The sequence below is a fragment of the Indicator indicator genome, chromosome 10 (genome assembly GCF_027791375.1).
Source record: "Indicator indicator isolate 239-I01 chromosome 10, UM_Iind_1.1, whole genome shotgun sequence".
NCBI classification, from domain to species: Eukaryota; Metazoa; Chordata; class Aves; order Piciformes; family Indicatoridae; genus Indicator; species Indicator indicator.
This window is the reverse complement of record NC_072019.1, coordinates 23,886,046-23,911,568: the sequence shown is the minus strand read 5'-3', so window position 1 is coordinate 23,911,568 and position 25,523 is coordinate 23,886,046. Positions and strand designations below refer to the sequence as shown.

General features: G+C 41.6%; 1 protein-coding gene across 1 annotated transcript in view; it reads left to right on the top strand.

Annotated features, from left to right (window-relative positions):
* AGBL4 (AGBL carboxypeptidase 4) overlaps positions 1–25,523 on the top strand; it is a gene marked incomplete at its 5' end in the record, with an annotated part of 965,543 nt that overhangs the window by 732,157 nt on the left and 207,863 nt on the right. The window contains one exon of the mRNA XM_054384552.1: positions 24,943–25,057. Within this exon, the coding sequence (XP_054240527.1) occupies positions 24,943–25,057 (115 nt within the window). The remainder of the gene's footprint in view (positions 1–24,942; positions 25,058–25,523) is intronic.

Below are 25,523 nucleotides of genomic sequence, written 5' to 3'. Positions count from 1 at the left end.
GCAATATGCTAATTTACTACATCAGTTTGGATCTGGACTGCCTACCCAATGGGTTGCATCAATCAAGCATATGCAGTGTTTATCATGTTGGCTGCCTGTAACACTGCAGATTGGTTTGCAACTGGCCCTGTTGGTACCTAAAAGCCTCAGTGGGAAAGGTCTGGCATGGTTTCATGGTCTTCTCTGTGTGCTACTCATCCTGGCAAGGTCCTGGGTCTGGCATCTCTCTAAGGCAAAAGGTCAACAGCTGTCACTTCTGCTGTCCTAGCCTGATGGGCTAATAGGACACTTGGCCTCTTCTTGCTGGCCTGTGGAGTAGCAAAGGTAAAATCCTTCCTTTAATGAAACCATGCTTCAGACTGAGAGTAGGAAACCTCAGTGAGTTTCCCATCTCCTGTGGTGGCGTACTCAATGCAGGGCATTATAGTACACATGTTTGTTAATGAATATGGATTTTTAATTGGATGCTTTGATTCTGTTTGTGGCTGCTGGCATATCCTGGTGAAATGAGGGCTAAGGCATGCTGCTGAGGTGGTATTTTGTAAATGATGTTGTTTTGTTTTGATAATGGAGAGTTTATTCCAGAGGAAAAAAAAAATAAGAGGGAATGTGAAAATGCAGGTGGCACATACAGCCTGATGAAACAACTGGATGGAAGTCATGCTCTGATTGTCTCAGTGAAATTCTGTATAGGAAAAATTAGCGAGGGGAGAAAAAATAAGATAAAGGAGGGATTGGTGTTGGAGAAGCACATCAGAAACTTGCTGTGACTGCAGTTATGATGCATGCTTGACTCACTTGGAAATGCATGAATCTGACGGCACTGCACTCCGCAGCACACTGAGCCCTTCTGCCCGGCACAGATGAAGCTGGTTTGTATTGATAATCAGTGTCAAGACAAGTAGGCATGGCAAATGTTTCAGGGCCATTGCTGCATTGTTTCTGTCATTGTCAAACGTGAAATTGGGTGCTTGTTCCATCTTTGGAAACCTCTGTGTGAAAAGGGTCGAAGGAAGGGATGAAAAAGATTTGTTTGACAGTCAAGTGAGGGCACAACGAGGAGTTTTATTGCTGGACTCTCTGGAAGTATTTTGGCAGAGTTAGGTGTTGCAGTTTTAATATCCCAATGTCAGCCCAGTGCATAGGGAACGCATCAGGGGGTTATTTTTTGTTGTTTTTTTCTTGGTACAGAGATTTCTTCTTGAATGTTTGATTAAAGTCACCACTCAAAGTATTGAGATATGGAAGCTAATCCCAAAGATTCTCTGTGTGCAAACAGCATCTCCTATAAGAGCAGAATTGCAGCTGCCTAGATCTGGAGCATCAGCCCATAGGGGAATAAATACTGAGTCACAAGCTTTTTTTTCTTTTAAATCCTCTTCATTTTCTCAGTCCATCTTGTTTCATTCAGTTCAAGCTCTATCTAGCTCTTTTAAAGCTCATAACTAACTCCTTCATCATTTTTCTACCTGTTTTTGAGCTAGCTGCATCTCTTCCTGTCCTCTTTGGCCTGCTTCCTGATAAAAGCTCCCTATTACACCTTCCATTTTTTGATGAGACAAGATACCCTGTGAAGCAAGCTGTCTAGCCTTGGTATGTCAGGGTATACTTGGTACTATTTGTCCTTTGTTTTTGCTTTCACCCACAGATTAAATCTAAACAAGGATCTTTGTGTTCCTGTGGGGAAAAGACTGTAAGGTCATCTCATTCAGAGTTGTATTGTTTCTATGTTACCTATCTTCATATTCCATTATGAAGAATCTACTAAAAACTGAATTTTGGATACAAATATCCCATGTTCCTGCCGATGAACAGATATTGTAAGTTTGGATACACCTCTCTGTCTCCTTACAGCTTTGGAGTGCTTGCAGCAGTAGCCAGACCTCCCTAAATTTTTTAGGCACCTCATCCAGCAGTTAAAACCAAGTGTGGTAATATTTCACACATGGTACAGCTGCTGAGCTGTATCTCACTGCTTCAAAAGGCGAACAAAACCCTAGAGGGCATCTTCACTGAAAGATGGATTAAAAATCTTTTGTTTCTGATTTGGTCTTTTAAGATTTTTGAAGATGCTTCAGGTTAGCTTTTTAGGAAGTTTTCCCCATATTTCATAACTGCCTGTTGTGGAGTTTAGGAACAGGGGTGGAGAGCTAGTCACCAGAGAGTATATTTGCATGAATACCCTTTGTATCCAAAGGTTGCAGGGTGAGGTGATGAGAAGGATGGTGCATTCCTTCTCAGGCTTCAATGCTCATCATGAAAATTGATGCTTGTGTCATCTTTGGGAATGAGTAAGTAAAAGTAGGATTAAGAAGACTGGGGTTTATCAGAAGGGGTGAGGTTAGTAGGTTAAGAAAGGTTCTCCTCCCTCTCTATTCTGCTCTGGTGAGGCTGCATCTTGAATATTCTGTCCAGTTCTGGCCCCTCGGTTCAAGAAGGACAGAGAACTGCTTGAAAGAGTCCAGCACAGAGCCACAAAGATGATTAAGAGAGTGGAACACCTTCCTTGACAAGGAAAGACTGAGGAATCTGGGTCTCTTTAGTCTGGAGAAGAGGAGACTAAGGATGGGATCAGGCTCTGCTTAGTGATGCCCAGTGACAGGACAAGGGGCAATAGGTGGAAGTTGAGGCGTGGGAAGTTCCATGTAAACATGAGGAAATTTTTTTTTCACATTGAGGGTAACAGAACACTGGAACAGGTTGCCCAGGGGGATTGTGTTGTCTCTTTCTCTGGAGATACTCAAAACCTGCCTGGATGCATTCCTGTGTGATCTACTCTAGGTGATCCAGCTTGGGGGGGTGGGGGGCAGGGATTGTTGGACCAGATAATATCTCAAGGTCCCTTCTGACCCATAGCATTCTGTTGTTTTCATTTTGCTCTTAAAGTACGTTTTCTAACAAACTGAAGTCACTGCTGCTGAAGAACTTTTATAGTACAACACAAAAATGCAAATTCATCTTGCAGCTTGACCTCATCTCTCATGGGCTGTTCAGATTTGAAGGATTTTTCTGAAGTTATGGTTATAGATTCTTTTAATTTCTTAGTTGTTTTTTTTTCTCATTTTCTTCTCCCCAGTGGTTATAGATTCTTCTAATTTCTTAGGGTTTTTTTTCTCATTTTCTTCTCCCCAGTATTTTTATGTAAGAAAATGTGTGCTGTTTTCTGTCTCTGACATGATGCTGTTGAGGCAAGTGAACTCTTAAGTCTTACAGGATAGGGTCAGGTGTCAGATAATGCCCATATACATCTGTAGTAAGCACAAATATGTGTATGTGAAGTCTGTACAAGTTCCTGTTTCATAAACTCTGGTATTAGCCAGCTTTCCAAAGGCTTAGCTTACATCAAAGATCTGACAATAGGAATATTTTTATCGTCAGTATTATCATAGTCATATTTTTCTTTCTTCGACTGCTGGATTTTATTTTCTTTGTGAGAGATAAGTAATTGGTAGTATCTGGCTGGAGAACAGCCCTGAAGAAAGGGACTTGGGGGTGCTGGTGGATGAGAAGTTCAACATGAGCTACTAGTGCGCACTTGCAGCCCAGAAAGCCAACCAGAGCCTGGGCTGCATCAAAACAAGCATGGCCAGCAGGTCGAGGGAGGTGATTCTTCCCCTCTGGTCTGCTCTGGTAAGACCCCACCTGGAGTACTGCATCCAGTTCTGGAGCCTCTATTACAAGAGGGATCTGGACATGCTGGAAGGTGTCCAGAGAAGGGCCACCAGGATGAGCAGAGGGCTGGAGCACCTCTGCTATGAGGACAGACTGAAAGAGTTAGGGCTGTTCCATCTGGAGAAGAGAAGGCTCTGAGGTGACCTTCTTGTGGCCTTCCAGGATCTGAAGGGGGCTCCAAGAAAGCTGGGGAGGGACTTGTTAGGACATCAGCTAGCAATAGGACTAGGAGGAATGGAGCAAAACTACAAGTGGGTAGATTCAGACTGGATGTAAGGAAGAAGTTTTACACCATGAGGGTATTGAGACACTGGAACAGGTTGTCCAGGGAGGTGGTAGAAACCTCATCCCTGGAAGTTTTTAAGGCCAGGCAGGATGTGGCTCTGAGCAACCTGATCTAGTGTGATGTGTCCCCGTCCATGGTAGGGGGGTTGGAAGCAAAATGATCCTTGAGGTCCCTTCCAACCCTGACAATTCTATGATTCTGTTCCTATGCATGGAAAGTTCCTATGCAGAACTATCCTATGCATGGAAAGTTGTAGGAGATGTGGTGACAACTATGTTTAAGTTTTTCCTGTATGGTTTTGCTAGCGGTCAGATTGCATGCTTAAGCAAGTCTAGATGTACTTAGACATGTACTTTCATCAAAGACCTAACGTCTTCTATCAGTAGGATGTCATTTGTCATCTTTTTAACATGTTTGCCACTCTGGAATCCATCCACCATGCCATCTAAACGAGGAAAAAAAAAAAGAAAAAAGAAAATTCATACCCTAAGCATTTTACTTTAATAGAGTTTCCCAGACTGAGAGCCCAGAATGGAAGACAGTGCAGAAGCACAGGGAGATGGATACCACAGCTGGGGTTGCAAATGCTTAGCATCTTGTGCTGTGTAATTTGACCTGAAGCTGACCTTGAATCTTATGGGCTGAGTAGGGAACAGTCATTAAAAAGAAAATATAAAGAAAACAGGCACTTGGGGCTCTTATCCATAAGAAAGAGAGCAAAAGTGACTTTTCAATCAATCTTTTTTCATTACAGTTGCCTAAATGAATGCTCCCTCTCGCTTCACCTTAAATCAGATGATATGAAACGAAAAACCTGACATCACTGCACGATGTCTCTTATTTTCCTATTACCATTCTAGGTCTGTATTTTTAACCCCCACCTGCTTGCCAGCAGAGGACAGGGGGGGAAAAAATCTCGAAACTTTCATATAACTTTTTCTTCTAAGTTGAAAGAATGATACAAAAGAACAGACTGCCTGAAAACAAGTCTCCCACTTGTTTCTGCCTCAGGAGTCCTGCTGTTGCAAAGTAACACTAGATCAGTGGGTAACTGGATTTGCTCTCTCTGTAATCAAGAGATGAAGGGTGCTATGAAGGGTTTTATTGATGGACATATTCCAAGATGTCCTCTTAAAAGTGGTGGCAGTTTTCTAGTTCACTTCATGGAGGCAGTGCCTACATGATAGGACTGAGTGGGAATTGTTCTTTTTTGTTTGTTTGTTTGGTTTTTTTGGTGGGGGTGAGGGAGGTGGCTTGGTTTATTTTCTTGTGGGAAAGGCAGCTGTGGATGAGGAGAGTAATTTTGAAACCTGTTGCTTCTAGTTGGAATTTTAGCCAACCTCTGTCTTTTATTATGAAGAAAAGGGAGGGATAAACTGTCAGGTTAAAAGCTGCTTTTCTGCTTCCTTCACTAAGCATAAATCTTTTGAACATTAAGGCATAAGTGATAGTAACTGAAATACAAGGCAGGGCATGTTTTAAATACAAAACTCAATGCAGCTATTGAAGCCTTTAGAAGTGAAAAGAACCTTTCTGAAGTAACAGGGGTGATGACCTTGCTTAGCTGATTCCTGGGGATAAATTTATTCTAAAACAAAAGAAACTGAATTCTGTAGGCATTGGTATAGAATGCCTTTAGTAACAGCAGCTGCACTGGAGGAAAACACTGAACCCAGAATGTCTCCATATGTATAAAGGTTTAATTTGTAGTTCACCTTTGGGTGCAGGAGGGTGCTCTGCATTGGCCGTGCAGCAGGCCTGCAAGTGCTGTCTGATGCAGGAACGCCCTTTGAGGGGCTGATGCCAGTGTTTCAGTTTGCAGCCTGCATTGCTAATACTGAAGAGAACTGAACTAAACAGGAATTCCACTTTAAGAGAGGTTTATACTCTCTTGCCACCCCAGAGGTTCAGTTCCCCTTCAGTCTTGTTGTGTCCTTTGCCAGCTTCCTTTTCTGTCTGTGGTCCATAGGAAAATGTATCTGTCACTGCACAGGTCTGCCCTAAAAATGACTGCTTTTGGTCACAAAAAGAGAGCAAAATCTTTCTATAAAATGGGTATTCTTCATGCATAAGGTGATATGCATGACTTGTGGCAAGAGATGATGGGAAAACTATCCTCTTCATTTAGCTGCAGCTTAGTACTTACAAGCAGTGGGGGAACATGGTGAGCAGAAGTTGCAGTTCATGGTCTCTTTTATAGGCGTTCAGGAAACCAAATGATGACAAGCAGGTAAAGGCAACAGAATTCCACAACCCAACCATAAAATGAGCTGCAGGGCTCTCTTAAAGTTGTTAGACTGCATTCATCCTTCTCACTAAGATTTTTTTTTTTCCCTTGAAGTGCACAGCTTCCAAGCTTTAACACAAAGAGAAACACACTCTCCTTGACTTCTAAAGCAACATGAAAAACACTATTGTCTGTCCCTTGTAAATCCTCTGGATGGGATTTTAGTGTGAACTATCCCAGGAGAGAGAGGTTGTTCTGGGAATATAAAACATCCACATTGGAATAATGGAAATAAAAGCTCCTCTGAAAATTGTTTTGATGTAAATAGACCATTTGAAGACTTTCTACTACCCAAAGGCACATTAGCCAGTACCAGATACCACAGCATTTGAATCAATTCACTGTTGTGTCAGGCAGGTATGAGAGGTTATACACCTGGTTTCCTGAGCTGGAATCTAAAATTTATAATGAGGTTACATTTCTCTGGCAACAGAGTTGTGATTCACTCATACCTTGTATGCTTTCTGGGTGTGTCAGGGAACCCCTGCTCAGAAAAGAAGGTGTGAGGGTGGCAGGGTGGGTAGAGGGGCTGTGTAGGGGCTGCAGTTTGCAAAGGAAAGAAGGAATCCCCAGAGTTCTGGAGACCTAGGCTGCCCCTGAGGGAAGAATTACTATGTGCAGAGAAGGCTGTTGTCTTCCCACTGACAGCAGAAGTTGCTACCTCATCTGTTCCTCCCTATCACTAGTAGCAGAAATAGAAAATTGCACCTGCCAGGCTCCCTCCCCAAGGCTGGCCTTGCATGCCCACTTTGCATCTTCCAGCAGGAGGAATGGATCAGCCCTAACTCCTCATCCCTGGGTCATCAAGGTCAGCTTTGCCTACGCAGCTAGGAAATGTCAAGTGTCCTTGTTTGATTCAGTTTGCCCTTTTGTCTACCTCTGCTTAACTAATCCTCTTTACAGTAATCAGAGCCAGAGGAGCCATTGGCCTTCAAGAAGGAGAATGGAGAAAGGCTTCCTGGTACAACAGCAGACAAATGTGCTTTGTCTCCAGATGGGATTGCTCAATTCATCTCTTAAACATACTGTTTTTGCAATGTTTCTTGACTGCTCATATTTTGGAATAACATTAAAGATCATTTCCTTCCAGCCCAAGCCAACCTACCTCCAGGGCAAAGCATGCCTTTGTAACAGCACACCATTGCACTTTGCTGATGTCTGAGGATATGAAAAAAAAAAAAGAAATATTGATTCAGCTGAACTTGGTGGTTACTTGGCTTTCCTTAATATGGCTTGGTTTTCCCAGGAGAAATCACAGTCCAAGTGGATTTTGAAGAAGCTTATCCATGTCCTTCCAGTTATCAATTAGGTCAGGGACATTTTCTGAGTGAATTACTTTGTATGGCCATGGGCAGCAAATCCTGCATTTTCAGGGGGCAGTGTTGTGCTCCTGCAACAGATTATCTCCAAGTCTACATGGAAGAGCAAGTCCTCTGGTAGAGAGTTAGCTAATATATTGCTCATGGCATTGCCTGCTGATGCAATGACTGTGAAGCAGTCCAACAGGACAAGAGCATCCAGTACTGTGCGTGCAGGTTTCCCTGTACCAGGCTTCACCTGTATGAGCCAAACAGTGCTGGAGCATCTGCTGCTAATGGAGAAATCCCAGGCAGAAATCTTGTCTTAGCTGAATTAGACCAAGAAATGAATACACAAAACTCACAATCAAGCTGAAAAGACCCCAGGAAGTCTGGGGTTGTCTTTACATCTCATTTGCATGGCTCTGTTGTTCATCAAAGCAGAAATGGCTCTTAGCAAGTGACCACCATTTCAGGGAATCTAAATAGAGAGATGGAGTTCTTTCTGTAAGTGTAGCAGTGTGTGAGAGCTGTAATGGTCAAGCTGCAGGTGTTGTAGTGGTATGTCAGGTGTCACAATCAAGATTTCTAGTCTTCATACTTTTGGTTTTTTAAGCCTTTTCCTATTCTCCTTCAGTAGTGTCCCAGCTCTTACCCACAACTGATATCAATCTTGCTGGTCTATTGTTTCCAGATTTGTCTTCTGACCCTTTGTTCTTTGCCTGCTCTGCCTCAGTTCAGCAGAATTTTTTTTTTCAGTTGTTGTTTTGTTTGTTTTGTTTTCAGTTATTTTTTTCTCTGAAATGCCCTGTGCTTGCCTTCTTGCTCCTTCTGCATTGCTATAGCTGCTGCTCTGAGGAGCCAGCATTCATGTGTGACTAGGACTTGGCCACTGGAAACTTTTCTTTGACACAAGGGCACCTGGGTGAAATTCTTCCTCAGCCCCTGCACAAATTGCTCTCTGTGTGCCTGTGGCAAGGTATTTTGTACAGGTTTAAAAGAGACATGTCTCCTTGACTTCCACAGCTTATGGAGAAAAGAGCTTAAATCTTTGGAGGGTAAGAAGAAGGGACTGGGGATGAAAGCAGGCTCCTGCCCCTGATAATGGTCCTTTAGAGGTTGCTTTTGCTCTTTCAATACAGTCCTGCTTCTCTAGAGTCTGAGGATGGAGAGAAGGGGTCATGGATCACATGCCCCAGACAGAAGGGAACATATTCTTTACCAGTCCTGCTTAAATTTATCTAGGAAGAAAGGTAGAACAAACTGTTTTGCTGGGACCCTAATGAGTAGGAAAACGTCTGTGAAACACTTCATAAACAGCAGGTGTGGGCTAGGATGGTTTTAAACAGTTGCACTCTTCCTCTCTCAAAAGTCACCCTCTCCAGGAAGGTTGATTCCTTAGTGACAAGTATGGCCCCAAAGTGCCAATTTCCAGATGTGCTCTACAGCTTTAAGTTCAAGGGTCCAACTACATGTTCAGCAAATGTTAAGGCATCCTGGATACCTGTTTTCTTATTTGAAGCTTTCAATTTTAGTATTCACTGCTGCTAAATACAGATGATAACTGGAGATGGATGAAAAATAATCCATTTGTTGTTTATTGTTTTAATGCCATAGGTTCTCAAAGAGAATGCTTTATTTGGTGGTTTGTACAAGTCACTTTTATTTTTCTCCTGTTTTCCCTTTCTCTCTGTTTTTCTTGTTTCCCCACTTTTGTGTCACTTTATCACTGAAAAAAAAAAAGTGGGAGGAGGTGGGAAGAAACAAAGAAAGGCAAAATTTGTTTCAGTGTTCATTAAAAGTAAGAAAGGTGAAAATCATAGGTCTACTTATGACAAAGTGCCTTCAGAATTTTCAGCCAATGGTACAGCATGCAGGCTAAATATTACAAAGCCAAACCCTACTTTATGTTATTGTCACTCTTAAGTCAGGTCTTTGGGTGCCTACAGAGTAGATGTGGCACAGACAATGACAACATAAAAAGCTGTTCTTCATGGGGCTTCCACTTACTCAAAAGAAGCTATTTCTAGCATTATTGAAACATTTCAGTTTTCCAAGCTGTTAAACTTATACTGTCATGGTGGTTTTTGAATGGCAGTAATCACCATTGTGGCAAATCCCCTTACAAACACAACTGCCCAGTGTCAACAGTGAACTGTGGAGAGTGGCCACTTCCCTGGTACAGGAGAAGTCATTCAGCCTCACTTAAACCATTTTCTGTCAGATAGGAGATATCTGTTGCAGAATCAAGAGTGGACTAGAAAAATACCATGATCCAGCCTTCTGCAAGGTATCATCATTTTAAGGTTGCATCTGCCTCTTACTCCTAGGGAGGAGCAAGGAGCACCAAGCTGTATTGTCATGGGCCAGAGCTTGAAACATCTTGGAACTGAACCCCTAATTTATTGTAGGAAGGTTGCCTGTCTTATGCTGGAGGCAGCAGCTGGGAAATGACTGCCACTGTGGCCAGCTAACAGACCCCTGCACTAGCTTTGAAGGAGACCTTTTGTTTTGCAATGTGTGTGTCAGTCTGGGATCTCAGTTTGTCCAACGTGTTCAGTGGCACGTCTCCCTTCTGATGCCTGCATCTTTCATGCAGTAAACCAGGCTGTTTATAGAAGTTAAATTTACTTTTGTGCTGTTAAAATTCAGTCTGACTATTCAAGGTAGAAAGTTAGACAGTCTTTGCTCCAGGTTACATGTGAACTCTGATTTCTTTTCTTTTTTTTTTTTTTTTTTTTTTTTTTTCCTTCCTGGCAGTGTTCCTAATGGCCAAGGATATGAGCAAAATAGAACCTTGACATTAGCTTATGTGGTCACAGTGCTGCCAGAGCTTAAACCCATTGCTGCTAAGTGCTTGGGGAGAGCTTCTGTCTGAGGGCTTGCTGGCACTTGAGAGCTCATTTGCATCTGAGGCAGGCTGTGAATATAGAGTGCAATAGAACATTTCTTGAGCAGTTCTTATTCTGCAACAAGAGCATCTTATTCCTCCTTAGTTTAATATGCTTCAAAGTAAATTCTGCAATAAGACTGTCTCCAATAGGAAATGGTGGGGTTTTTTCCCTCTTAAAGCAGCAACAACACAACTCCTTAATGCATAGAGGAGCCCTGAAATTTATATCCTTCTAACTTCCTCCCTGGTGATCTTCAAAAGGAAACATCTACTTTATACCCTCCTGTAGAATTTTACCTCTTCATAAGCAGAGAAGCCATTTGCTTGTGGCAGCCCTACTCATATGAGCACTATTTGGCTCTCTGAATGTTCCCTCTTCACTGCTAATTACCATGACCTTTAGGATCTGTAGTGCATCTCCATTTTCAGTGGAGATTTTCCCTGGAGGGGAGGTGGGGGCTTAGGACATGTTCTGCTGCTTAGCAGCCAGAAGCACATCTGTACTGACAGGGAGTGGCCCTAAATTCTGTGGAGCTTATTCTTGCCTAGGTGTCATGCAGGGTAAATAAAAGAACAGATCTGCTTCCACTGGGTGAGCTTTTGGATTTTTTTTCCTCATGTAAAGACATGGTCATTTTGTCGTTGGTTTGTTTGTTTTTTTTTTCTTTAAGATAAAACCAAACAAATGAACAAAACACAGGGGAAAAAAAGCTTTTTTTTCCTTCTGGAGCCCAGTGAAAGCAGCTAATCCAAGTTCCCTCCAGCACCACTGGAAGCAATTTGCAGATACACAACTTTCAAGTCAGACAGAAGGGGAGAAAATTCAGATGCAGACAGAATTTTCATGGCCATTGTATCTTTCTGGAGGTTTAGGGGCTTTTTTTCTGTTTATAAAATCACTTCTTTTTTCATTCCTTCTTCTCCCAAATATAGTCAGCTCATGAATCATCATAAAGTAGTTCAGGTGTTGTATGTAGTCTGTTTTCATTGCAGGGACCCTGCTTTAATTTCACTGCTAAGACCGTGAAGTTACAGACTTAGGCGTTCAAATGGACTTCTGTCTTTCATTTCAGTTTTAGCTCTTCTATGACACAGATTAGAGCTGCTCAGTCTCTTAACACCCCAAGTTCCATTAAGCAGGAAATGGATACAGATCTACTGTTGTCTCACATGCTGTTAGTTTTGCTTGCACAGTACTTTTAGATGTCTTTGAGGTACCTCTAGAACTATGACCCTGAGTAATCAGAGAGTTCAAGTTAGCTTCAGGGAGAAGATAGCCCACCCCTCAGGAAAGAGCAAGACAGCTGTGATGACACTGACATGACCAGAATGCAACCATAGAGAAGTATAAAGTAGCTTTTTATTGGATTAACAGAACTCTCTTTTTTGACTTCTAAAAACTAACAGTTATCCATTTTAGAATGACACCAGCATTCCATAGTGCCTGTGGACTTTGTGCCCCACTTCACTAAAGGACTCTGCCTTGAATGGAAGTATGTGAGCTGCCTTGCCTCTTTTTAGCTGATTTGAATGGAAGGATGGGAAAATCCTAGAAAAATAAAGCAGCATAAACTGCCAACTTGGTAAAGTGGAAATCAATGAAGCAGCCAAAAGTTGCCATTAGATCTGGCTTCGTGTTTTCACATATCAAGAGCAACAGAAAGTTATCACTTCACTAGTCCCTGTGAGAGAAATGAGTAGAGGCAGGCTGTCAGTTGCCATTGTTAGGATCTGGGGAATATATTTATGTAGGTAGGTATGTGTCATCTTCATTATATGAGTGGCAAAGCAGCAGCTGCAGTGGAAGCAGGCAGTTGGGGTTCAGTCCTGCAGAGTGGACTCCTCAGCTCATCAGATGAGTGGACTCAACTTTTGACCTAGAGCACAAAGCTGTGCAATGCATGCTTCTCCCCCTGTTACTCTCAGCTCAGAGTCCCACTTTGTTCTGAATCTTGCATGTGTATCTGGGGAGATGCAATGTTAGGGACATCACATCACCCACAGGGGTACCTCTTTCCCTATGTGCTCTTGCTCCTTCCCAGCAACACATATTCTACTTTCACACCTGCAGTGCCTTGCTCTAGTAGTCTGTCTAGCTGAAGAGCCCAATTTTGACTGTGGTCAATTGCAGATGCATACAGGTTGTTAAAGGCCAAGGCAAATTAAACAGAGATGATCCCCAAAATATTTTTGCAACACTCTAGAGCTAAATGAAACAAAAGTTTGTGAATGACTGACATTCCACAGTGCCCCTCTGGTCTCTGTCACACAGCTTTGTGTGTCTGCCTAGTGCCTTCTTATTGCTTCTGGGTCTCTGCTTGACTGAGCAACACATTTGCAGATGGTGGAAACCATTTTTAGAATGTGTTTAAAAATGCATATTTTTCATTTCTTCCCTGGCATTATTTATGTAATGCCCTTTTTCTTCTTCACTGTGTATTAGATTTTCATATGTAAATGTATTCTCCATCTGCCTCCAGAGAAATCTACCTTTTGCTTTCTCGGTTTAAAACACATTCTTTGCTTGGGCTGATCTATCCATCTTAAGGCTTCTATTAGCTCTTACTGCTACCATAGTTAATGCTACAAGATTAAGAGCATAATGTAGCTGCTTGCTTGTGCTTACTGTACGTGCAAAACAGCACCAGAGGACAAGCCCCCAAGAGAGGTGTTAGGCAAAACTACTCCAACTCCTCATTCTCCCTGCCCACCTTTGTTAAACTAAAAATACTGAAAAACCAAAGGTACCTGGTCCCCAGAGAAAGGCACTGCTGCCAGATTGTGAAAAGGTAACTCAGGGCATGGGCAGTGCTCAGTCCTGATGAGTCAACTCATCACAAGTCCTGAAAAGAGAAGCATTGTTACCTTTTGGCTCTTCCTTATAATCCAGCAACCTTTAATGCTTGCCCAGATGGAACAAAATCTGCTTAGTCCTCCCTAGGTCCATAGAAAAGTTTCTTTTTATCACTGATAAAGTTCTACTGGGAATCTTTTCACTGGTGCAGGCAACTTTGGAAATTTTACACTTGTGTGTGCAGTCTCTTTGATGACCCCAGAAAGGGTTTCTGGCTTTCACATGCCCAGCTGTCATGGAAGGAAAGAGGACAGTCATCTTCCAGGCTCTGTGGTGCTCAGCCTGGTCCTGGGTGAAGTAGCAATAACATAAGGATCTAATTTCTTTTTTCCCTGCAATGCCCTTGTAGCTCTAAATAGAAAACTGGAGAATGAAGCTGTTTGTTTCTATTTTTCCCCTCTTTGCTAGTGCTGTCTGAGCAACCAGCATACAGCTGAAGCTCTCCTTTAGGGTCATGATGAAAAGAAAGATGTTCATAAGTTGATAAAGATAGTAGGGAGCAATGCAAAAATGCCTGAGTTCATTCTACCAAAATATGTGCCTGTTGAATTCTGGTTCATACATTCAGGGGTTTTCTACTCTATTTTCCCCCCCCACCCCCCCTTCTTTATAACCAAGCCAACTTCTTGGCTTGCATATCAGGGAAGATGGACCTCCTGTATGTTTCTATTCAGTTCGAAGGCTTAAATCTTAGCTGTATTTAATGTTAGTTAATTCTGCAACAATTAAGGGCCATGATCCAGCAAATGTTTTTGGAGCTTTCTGGAGGACTCACACTCATGGGAAGGACAGATTTGGAAGAATAATGGCCAAACACATAATCCTCTGAAGCAACATCTTTAGAATGATTCTGATAAATCCCAAGTAATTCATTAATGAAGCAAGATCATCTGATCACCCCACTGTTTCTCCAGGAACCTTTCTGTGTCTTCCCAGGAGGATAATAAGGGAGGCAGCACCTAGGGGGTATTGGTGGACTCAATTTGATGCAAAGAGGACTCAAGCTCCTTACAGCATATTAGCAAATGTAAAGAAAACAAAGCTAACCAACCAAGTCACACACTTCTTCTGTTCTGTGCACTGAATTTAGGAACCCTTTGGGCAGATCTGCAGCAGCTGTATGCTCCTGCTGTGACATGGCCTCTGACAACCTGGCATATTCTGTCAAGTCAACTCCACAGGTCTTTACTGTTGTGCTGCTTCTACTGGAGAACTGTATTGCCCTCTGGGCCTGGAGGAGATTAATTTGTAATTAAAGTAAGCTACATTAGCCATCAGGGTAATGAAATGGCCAAGGGGTGGGCTCACTGTTACAGAGGTCAGGAGGCAGTGTACTCCCCTATGTTCAATCTTGCTCTTTTTACCAGACAAACCAGCCTTGTCCTCATTCTGTTCCCCTACACTGGCCTAATTTTGGGGGGCTAGTGGGGATTCTATTGCTGTAAGACACAGGAAAGCTAGATACCATGAAATAATGGGAGAGATTAACCCAATGTACTACATGGACTCACAGTGAGTACCAAGTGCCACTGGAGAGAGCAGCAGTGGGATGAGCTAAATGGTGCCACTAATACTCTGCTGCCTTTCTAATCAAATATTCAAGCAGTTTGGTGCTGCCATGAATTCTCAGATTTGAAGGTGCTGAGGATCTAGCTTTTTCCATCATCCTAGGTTTTTTTCTAAAAGACCCACAATCCAAATCGATGGCATCAAAATAGGTCCTGAGGCCATAAATTGCAGGCTCAAACAAAAGGAAGGAAAGGTCAAACTTCTATGTTCCTTGAGGTCTCCAGCTATTAAACTGCCACAGCATCAGAGAAAATCCCAAAGCATACTGAAGACTGCTTTATCAGGACCACATTACGTAAATACAACTGAAGCAGTCTGTTGTAATGAGGTAATTCTTATGGTCTGATCTCATCATCTACTAAGATTTGGTTTAGTAATGTTATGTTTTGATGCAGGATCAAGCCCTGGATAGAGTAAAGTATCTGAAGAATTTTCAAGTAGGAATTAGGGAGGTGGTTGAGGCCCCATCCCTGGAGGTGTTTGCAGCCAGGCTGGATGAGGCTCTGGCCAGCTTGCTGTAGTGTGAGGTGTCCCTGCCCATGGCAGTGGGGTTGGAACTGGATGATCCTTGTGGTCCCTTCCAACCCTGACTGGTTCTATGATTCTAACTAGAACTACCCTAACAAAATGCTTAGTTGTCTCTTCTGGTTGACAAGTTCAAGATGCACATTTCAAATACCACACTTTACCCTTCTCAGGTGATCCTGTAGGGTGCTGAGGTTTGTGAAACACTTTCAGTGCTCCTTAGTTTTTGTTTTCAAGAGAAGAGTACTCAAGCCTGCCTTTCTTAGGTGACCAGCAATACTGGTTGTCCCTGTATCTAAAAGGCTTCCCCCCATTCTTGATTACCACAAGCTGTTTAGTAGAAAGTGCTTATCTTCAGGGCAGAGCAGGGAGGGGATGGACAGCTGAGGAAGAACAGAAAAACTTCAGAGTTTGCTCAACACCTAGCAAACCCTTTGTGTTGCCATTTGCCCTATTTCCAAGTCAAGTCAGCACCACTGAGCTTCATGAGTTTGTATGAAAAATCCATCTGCCTGTTTTGGCCCCAAAGATGTTAGCTTTGATGCCCTGTAAATCTGGCTATTGCTATCTCAAGTTGAACATACTAAAACAGTATACTCTGATAGCAACTTGCCAAAAATCAGCAGTACTTGAGACCAAGATCAGGCATTTCTGACTCCTGGTCCCACATCCTAGTCACTAGGAATGCCAACTTCAATTATATTTTACTGGTGATGTATATCTATATGTTTTCCAGTACTGAATCAGGATATTGTGCTCCAGCCCAGCACCAGCAGTTATATATCCTCCAAAGCAGATGTGAATCTTTTCATGAGAAAAGAGCCACAGCTCATAAAAATACATAGGAAATCCCAAACACTCATCACTTAGCAACTTTTTTTTCACTGAAGCAATTCTGCAAACCAGGCTGCTGGTTTGTGGCTGACTCTATTCCAGTAATATCCATTTCTCTGCATACTCTCTTTGGTTGAAACACATCTGAAGCATCATGGTCTGGAATTCTTTGTGGCTTTCAGGCCATGTTTGCATATTTGAAGTGTACACATCTAGCAAAAAGAGAGAGTGGGATAGTCAGTGCTCATGGAAGGTAGATGATGTAAGTTTACCTCTTTTGCATGAAAACAAGGAATATCCATGTATGGAAATAAATCAGCAGGATGTTTCCCATCCCAGTCTGTCCTGTTAATTCTTAATCAACAGACACATTAAAATAGGCAAGAAATTAGAATCATAGAATCAGTCAGGGTTGGAAGGGACCACAAGGATCATCTAGTTCCAACCCCCTTGCCATGGGCAGGGGTACCTCACATTAGAATTCTGCCAAGTGGCATCATGTGGTCCATCTCCTTACCCAGCAGTCCTAATATGTTTGGCTATGGCAACACACTTCTGAATCCTCACTGATTTTGTTTGCAATCACAACGTCATTTGGGGCTGTAAATGGCAGAAATGTCTGCTGTATGCATACAACAGTATGAGAAGGAGTTTTATAACTTTATTTGAGGTTCTGGGAAACAATTGAAATATTTGGGCACCAGAACAGCCAGAGTCTTACTTAATTTTAGAGCTGTGATGCGATCACACAACTGCTGCTTGCTAAACTCAGAAAATATGATCTGTTTAGGGGCCTGTCACACACATGTAGTCCTCCAGCAGAGGCTTGAGTTCCCTCAGTTAGATCACTACATGCAAAAGAACGTGTCTGAGAAATCTGAAGGGGTGGAGGTGAGGGGCTGCCATGCCCTGATTCTGGTCAGCAACTGACAGAGCAGACTTTTTCTTTTGTGTTGGTAGAACTCAATTGGGATGCTCTTGACTGCTGTTCCCCCCTCTTGCTTCCTTCACACATATTTGTGTCTCAACCACACTGAAGGTGAGATTACTTATTTGTGGAGCCCTGTGCCAGCTGGAGGAGAGCAGGAGGGAGAGGTCAGGAACAATCATTTTCTACATTTTAAGTCAGTTCACTGTCTGTGCTTCCACATTAAAAAAAGTGCTGCCATTGTACCTATTTGTTACTAGTGCTTAGCAATTCCTTTGTATCCAGCCCCTAAAGCAGAAGCCTGGTTTTCTCTAGAGCTGACATGAGCACTCTTTTCCTGGGCTGGCAAAATGCAGTGAGCTGGTGTGTTCCCCAAGAGACTGGCTGTTTGCCATTTATTTCACTGTTGTGGAAACAGCCCTAGCTGTAATGGCCCTAACATATCTTAAACCAGGGAAATTACTAATTCAAGTCAATGAGCATATTTTCATTTTTAAAAAGCAACAAATTAAATAAACTCCCTGCATTTTGCATTTGAGACCTCAGTGTTTCATCTGCAGTAATCTAATTCACCTATTCATTTCCTGCACATTCATTTTATCCCATTATTTGAGATTTCCTTTGCTTTTAGTCCTGTTTTGAAAAGGCAGAGTTACACCAGAGAGTATAGGAGAGAGTAAATGGTAAATGAAAGAACAAACACACCGTATTATAGTTTGATGTGCTTTCTAATCAATCTGTTCCTCATGGCAGAAAGTTAGCTGTGCAACTTTTCTGCCTCAAGTTGATTTAAGACTTCTTTAAAAATAGGTGAAGTGAGGTCATGTGTGCAATTCCCAGTGTGTTGGGTTTTGTGGCTTGTTTTGGGGTTTTGTTTGGGGGTTTGTTTGTTTGTTTGTTTTTAATAATAGCAGTGATGGCTGCAGATTAAAAAAACCAAACAAACAACAAAACAAAAAACCAAACCAAAACACCCCTCCCCCAAAAAAAACCCACCCCAAAAACTGGAAAAAAACCCACAAAAAAAAAAAAAAAAAAAAAAAAAAAAAAACAACCAGAAACCAACCAACCAAAAAAACCTGAAATGACAGCAGGGGCCTAAAGACTTTTTGGGGTGCTTTTAACCAACCATACTCAACTAACAAGATCTTAGCACTGAAATGCTATTTTATCAGGTTCAGAACAAATTGCTTCTCAATCAAAAAGCTTGATATGCCAGGAGAACCAATCAACCCTTCTCTTTCTGTACAATTGAGATGAATTTGTGATACAGGAATATATCTGGCTCACCTACTGTATCCTTCCTAATGCAATCTCACCTGCCTTGGATGGATCCTCTGTGTTCTGTTATAGGCAATTGTGGTGTGGTGTTTTGCTGTTGTCTCTCTTGAGAGCATCCTCAAGAATGTCCATGGGAACCATTGGGGGGAAAAAAATATTCACCTCTCTGCTTTCTAAAAGTTTGATTGTTTTTCATCATGTGGCACCTGCAGGACTTTGTTGGCTCCTTCTGAGCCTATTGTGGAGGAAGGTTGGATGAAATTTGAGCATCAGCATATAGGTACCAGGAAGAGCAAAGGCTGACCTGAAAAGTAGGATCTGATAAATGCACACAAAGGTTTTGAGTATGGTGCTGCATTCCTCTCTGAGTGCAAGGAATTCTCTTGGACTTTTATGTGTACCAAGGATAGCCAGAGAGAGAGCTAATGAAAGCCAGCAGTGTTCTGGAACTTCCCACTCTCAATTACAATAACTACTCAGAAAAGAGCACATAGATGCAGATGTATATCAGGCTTGGCAACTGGAAACCATTGACTGCTCTATCTCATGCAACAAATTTTCCTTTAATGCTGTAACCACATGCCTGGTTTGGTTTTGCAGTGTTCTTTCATCACCAATATTTTTATATTTTCCATGAAATAAACTTTGGTTTCACCAGGAATTTCAAAGGGACCTTTGGAAGATAAAGAATCTGATTAATAAAGCATTTCAAAAGTGTAAACAAACAAAAAAAACAAAACACACACACACAAACCAACCATCCACAAAACAAACCAACAAAGCCAAAGCAAAAGAACCCCTCCCCCAACAAGCAAAAAGCCAGAAACCAAACCAAACACCCCTCCCAAACCCTGTAACTGAGTTTTGCAGTTTGTTTTTGAACATTAAGAGGAGGAGTGGTGCTGTAAAAGGGAGCACAGTCAGCACCTGCAATGATCTTCTGCTTATGGATCCCTCTATGTGATGATCTTTTGTAGGGATAATTTCAGTGACAGCATGATGTTAGATCATGTCAATAATCCTGCTGTGAGTCAGCTCTGCTTGTTTATCACCATTCACCTATTCGTATGCGTTGGATTTTTTTGGGTTGTGTTTTTTTTTTTCCCCTCCCCTTGCTGTAGTGTGGAATATTGGAAACACTTCAGGATAAGATGTTATTGGAGCTGTGCTTAAAGCACAGATGTGCATTCTGTAGAGACCATGCTGGCACAGCATTGCTGTGACCTGTGCTGAGCAGGGTTCAGTGTGAATGTGACATCTTCCCCACCATGCTGGGAGGGAAAAGATTGTCCGTCTGTCTTTTTCATGTTTTGTTTTGTTGTTCTTTTTCCAGCAGTCCCACAAGAAAGGGCAAAGGCTGAACAGACAAGGGCCCCTTTGCTAAAAGAGAGTTTCTTCACAGGCAAATGGCAGCACAGGAATGTCTTGCTGTTTTTCACCACTTCTATTGTGCTTGTTCTGTGCAGATAGAATATTGAAACTGCTTGGCCCTATCATCTGTCTTTGTTGGGTTTTGGTTTTGTGATTCTCTTTTCACCATCACTTTAAAGAAAACCTCTCAAAAGCCCATCTCCACATTTTTGCTTTCCTACTTTCCATAAAAATATAATTATAGGGTATTTTACATTGGTTTCTGTCTTCTTTAACAGAATATGTCAATAGTTTTGCATAAGCAGTCAGGACTCCCTTGTATTTGCATTTGTTTTCCCATTAATATATCTTACTGTTACATTCTCCTTAACCTGCAGGCTATAGGGAGCTGGCTGCAGGATAGCAGCAGCTACTCAGTGTTAGGAAACAGGTCTGAAAATATAAATCCCTTCTTTTTTGGCATCTACTAGACACAGTCCAGGATGTATGTGCATTAGCAGTTGCCATATTGCATTAGGATCTGTGGTGATTAGATTTTCAGTAATAGGAGCAGGACAAATGTATTATATAGTTATACAATTAAGCATATTGCCAGACTGAGAGTGAAAGGATGGGGTAATGGAGAAACAGGGCATAAGGCTGCCTTTCTTTGGAAGGAGTAAATGTGGAGAGGTCATGTTTGGGACAACAGGAAGCTTAAACAGGTTTTAGGGTGGATGATTGAGGAAACATCTAAACAGAACAGTGGAAATCATATGAGCAGAAAATGTTGCTTTGATGTGTTGTGGGAGAGGGAAAAAATCAACTTGCTTGTGAAGAACAAGTAGGAAATTTGAGCTGGGTTGGGTCAGGCTGCAGGATCCAGTGTTAGAGTATGTGAGAGATGCTCAGCTGCAGAAGGCAAGAGAAATTTGAGGAAGTGTTTTTAGCTTTTAGAAAGAATAATGGTAGAGAAGTAAATTGGAGCAGAGGAGATTTGGTCCCGATTTAGCACAGGCTCAGTGAAGCTGTGTTTACCAAGAAAGATTTTTTTAAATGATAAATTTTTGGAGCCATCATGACTGTGTAGCTAATAACTCACAGTAGTCAGTCTTGGTTTTGCTTTTTCTTGCCTTTTTTTTTTTTCTTTCTTTCCTTCAACTATGAGAAGCTCCTTGAAGTTAATACAAAGACTTTGGATGACTTCTAGTGGACTGTGGATAAGCCTTCTCTTAAGTCATGGCTGAATGTTGATTTCTGAGCTGTTCTGGATCCAGGCAGCATCTGTTATTATTTCAGAAATAATTATATCAATTACTTTCAGAAAGGTTAATATGGAAATAATCTACATTTTTCTGTTTCTTTTAATTGGAGAACTTTTCCACACTGTAGTGTGCCTGAGCAGGCCCATTCCTTCATGGTCCTCATTTTATTTTAAAGTCAATTGAAAAGTTAATTCTTAGTTGTTGAGCTATTTTTCTTGCTTTCCAGCCACAGAAATTTGTTTTTTAAATAACAGTTATCTTATTTTTCATAGCTGTTGTGATTGTTTCATATTGGACTGTTTCATCTGACCCAAGACTGGGCTGCAGTTTGAAGATCCAACCAATCTATGGGCAGCCCTTTTTTTGCTTTCATAGGAGACTAATTGGCAAACCAATTAATCTGCTCATCTGTGAAGAGAAATTTATAGCAATAAATAGTTCTATTTCCAGAAGTCATTCTCTAAAGTAACATTACAAACAGTGGCCTTGTTTATTTCATGCCCTGCAACACGATCCAGTGCTTCAACAGTAGCACAGGTCAATTAGTGGACAAATTAAGCAATTATTAGCCACTAACAAGGGTGACTGGCATCATTACCCTTCCTGTTTACCATCAAACTGTTATTTTAATACAAAGATCAACACATAAATTAGGGCATCTGTTGTATTGCCATGTCTGCCTTGAAGTAAATGATATTAAATGGGCTTTGGTTGCTGCCAAATTCTTAACCCTGGCTTAATGAGATGCAGTGATATGTCTCTTGCTGATTGTGGAAGCTGTAACATTTCATTTGTATTGATCTATTAACAAAAGGACCAGGTTTGCCATAATGGTATTTTTTAATAGGCTGATAGCTCTCTTTTTACTTTAAAAGTTATTGATCCAGTGATAGCTCTCTTTTTACTTTAAATGTTATTGATCCAGAGACTATTGGTTACTCTGAAAGACGAAGCTGTCTGCTAATTTTATTGATTATTTGGATGCTTGCAATAATTTATGGTGAGGCTTGTATGTGTAGATGTATGCTTTCATCTGATACTACTTTTGTGTTCCTTGGAGCTCCCTTTTCCTCCCAAGTTAGACTTCTGTGAGTCACTTTTAACTCTTTGCTTCATATTTTTATCATGGAGTAAGACTTCTTCAGGTTTAATTAACTGTCTCCTAAACAAGTAAATACAACACATCTCTTTGGATTGGGTGGACTTGGCTGCAGTGCTCCTCACAGGTTGTGGTACCTTGGGAAATGCTGGGTCTTGCTTGCCACCAAGCTGCTGGGTGCCCAAGGTCAGTCAGGCTCTTTGTTTGTTCTGGTGTGCCTGGTGCAGCAGTGAATCATGCAGAACCAGAGGCTCACACATTAGGTGTTTATGCACAGTGTTCCACATCATAGCACCTTCCTGGTTAGGGAATAACAATTCTGTCTGCAAAGCTGAAAGCTGTAGCTTCCAGTTGCAAACACACCTTTGCCAAGCTCTGTGAGTGAAGCTGCATCAATAACAAGAGCAAAATGAGCAGAACTCTTCCCTGGTACAGTTGCAGCCAGAGTTTGGGCTCTTGTCTTGCCTTCTAAATGAAAACAAGTCATGTTATCTCCAAGGTATTTCTGGTCCTTCCTAATGCATGAAGAGCTTTCTCAAGCACACATTTGGTGCACTGCCATATCTCATGGCAAAGCTGTTCCACCAAAGTCTTTGGTGAAGTGTTGATTGTGCACACAATGTGATACTTATGCTACTTCTTTTGGAGCTGCTTGAAAGATCATACCTGACCTCAGATGAAATATGTTCTGGACATGCTGATTTCTGAATAGCTAGTTCAAGTGCTTTAGAAAGCATGACCTGATGTGATTTTTTTGATGAAGCCATGGACTAAGTGTGAGATTGTATTCCTTTAAATAGTTTTGAGCCTTCCAGGTGTGCATACTGTGGGTTATGCTTTAGACACTGCCAGAAAACAGTTAGAGCCAGCAGTTTAACACAGCTAAGCCTTTCATGTTTGCATACAGCTAGGAAACTTGGCTATTCAGGATCCAACTGTGTCCCTGTCGTTTCTTCATGCTCTTGCTGTTGTATAATGAAAAGAAACCAAGACACACCTCCAGCCAAAAAGCAGATCAATGTTTTGTTTCCTTCACTGGGAGAAGGTAATTGCAGAGACATTTCCTGAGCAATATAATTATGTTTATGCTAATTTGCCTCAAAATTTCAGGTTTAGTCTCTTCTCAAGTAGAAGTCCTGGTTGCAGAAAGAGACCTTCTCTTCTTCAGGATTAGTCACTACTAGGTGAAAAAAATTGCTGATGGTTAGAGTCAATTATTCCTTGATCATCTTAAACATTTCAGAAGCTTCATTTTTTTCCCCATGTGCCTTAACAAATTAGAATTCATTTCAACAGCAGTAGTAGTTCAGAATTGTTAGTATTTGAGATACAAAATACGCCTTAGGAAGGAGGATAAATGAAAGTTTCACAGAATGTAAAATTTTGGTCATATGTATATTTCAGCCAAGGTATAAACAAATGTGTTTAACCTGGTGTGTGCCTAGGTTTTAGTTTGTTTTACAAGATTTCCACTGGATCATAAAAAGTCAGGTTTCAAGTCAGCTTTTTGAAGGCAGCTAGTTAGCCCATGCCATCTCTTCTATACTGAATTGTTGCTTGTTATATCTCTTCCCTAGGGCTTTGCCCTGTCCAGCATTAAACGTTTCCAATGACAGGATTCCACTCTTTCCCTACAGACACAATTCCCTAGTCTAATAGAGCTTGCCATTAGCAAAATTTTCCTCATGATCAGCCTTAATTTTTCTCTGCTTAATTTTATCCTGTTACTAGAGCATAGTGAGTGATTTATTCTGAAGAAATTCAGTAAATGGTTCCTGCTTCACAGGATGGACCATACAACAAATAGCAAATTGTCATGACCTATCTGTGGGTGTCCTGAGATTATACAAAAACTCAATTTATCTCGACATTCATTCCCTAGAAGCTATTTCTGTCAGTACCAACTCAGTGGAGAAATAAGCAATGAATTTAACTGCCAGAATGTATGCCTCCTGCCCCAGCACCAGCCTTGGAGCAAGGAGATGTTTAGCTGCTCCCTGACCACAAGGCCCAGAGGCAGGAGCTCCTGTGGGGTCTGGTGCTGTGACTATGCCTGGAGGAAGGGCATTTAGGATCTGGTTCCCCTGTCATTTGCATTGGTTCCACGTTAAAGGAGCTTCACCGAGGAGGTGAAGTTACTCTTGATTTTTATGCATGTAAAGCAAAGGAAGGATCTGATCTTATAAATTCCAGTCCACCAGTCCCACATTTTCCCTGTGCCTGATACACAGTTTATGTAACTCTCCCAGTTTTGGTGTGGCATTTTGTATCACTCTGTGACACGAACATTATCTGAACGCTGCTTTCGTATGTCAAGGGCAGGTCTAGGAATACAGTCAAACAAATTAGAGGTGCCTCAGCTCAACAAATTACCACTCATGAGCTGAGCTGCAGTATGTGTCCACATATGCATGCAGGGCATATCAAGTGGCAGACTTGAACTAGTGGGCTTTACTTCATTTCACCACTTAGGAGGAGGAATATTTTGCTCTTGTGGCCCAGGTGATGAGCAGTAACATTTTTGTCTCTGGAAACTTGACTGTGTCTATTTATGTAGCCATATTGTACTTGCATAATGAGGATGGACTAAGTTATTTATCCTCAGAGTTCTTATTTTTGGAGATTTTAGAAGGTGGCAGGTGCAATGTGACTGCAAGGGGTTTGTCCTGTTGGAAGCAGAGGAAGTGCCAGGAGCCAAAAGGCATGATCACTTTAATCTTTCATATGAGATTTCAGCTAGACGTCTGGAGATTATTGGTGACATAAACCTCATCTTCAAACTCTTCTTTCATTTTTCTCAGGTATCATTGATTTCCTCGTGAGCCAGCATCCCATTGCAAAAGTACTGAGAGACCACCTGGTCTTCAAGATTGCACCCATGCTCAATCCTGATGGAGTATACCTAGGAAACTACAGGTATGGTTTGGACTATCAATCTGCATATAGTTCTATCCACCTTCTACACCCTGCACTGTTTAATGACTGAATATTATTAAACTGGAGGTTGTCATGGGGCTGTGTTCTTCCTGAGGTTCCCATTGAGGAAGTGAGCTCAAGAACAAATTTTCCTGCTTCATGAGATAGGGAGCAACTCTCCAAGAGGGCAGGATATCTGTTTTGCAAGCCTTTGTTAGGTGTGGGAGTTAGTCAGCTCAGAGTTAGACCTTAGCTGTGTTTTATAAATGCACTCATTATGCTGCTCATCAGCCTTTATGTAAATGTGTCAGTCAATCACAGTTCCCTTCAGCTACCCAGATCATCCATTAAAGTCACAGATTTTAGTCTCTTATTGTACTATAATAGATAGGGATACATGGACTAATCATTCCACCCTATGCTAATTTTGCTTCCTTTTAGTGTTTGAATTACTACTTTACCACCT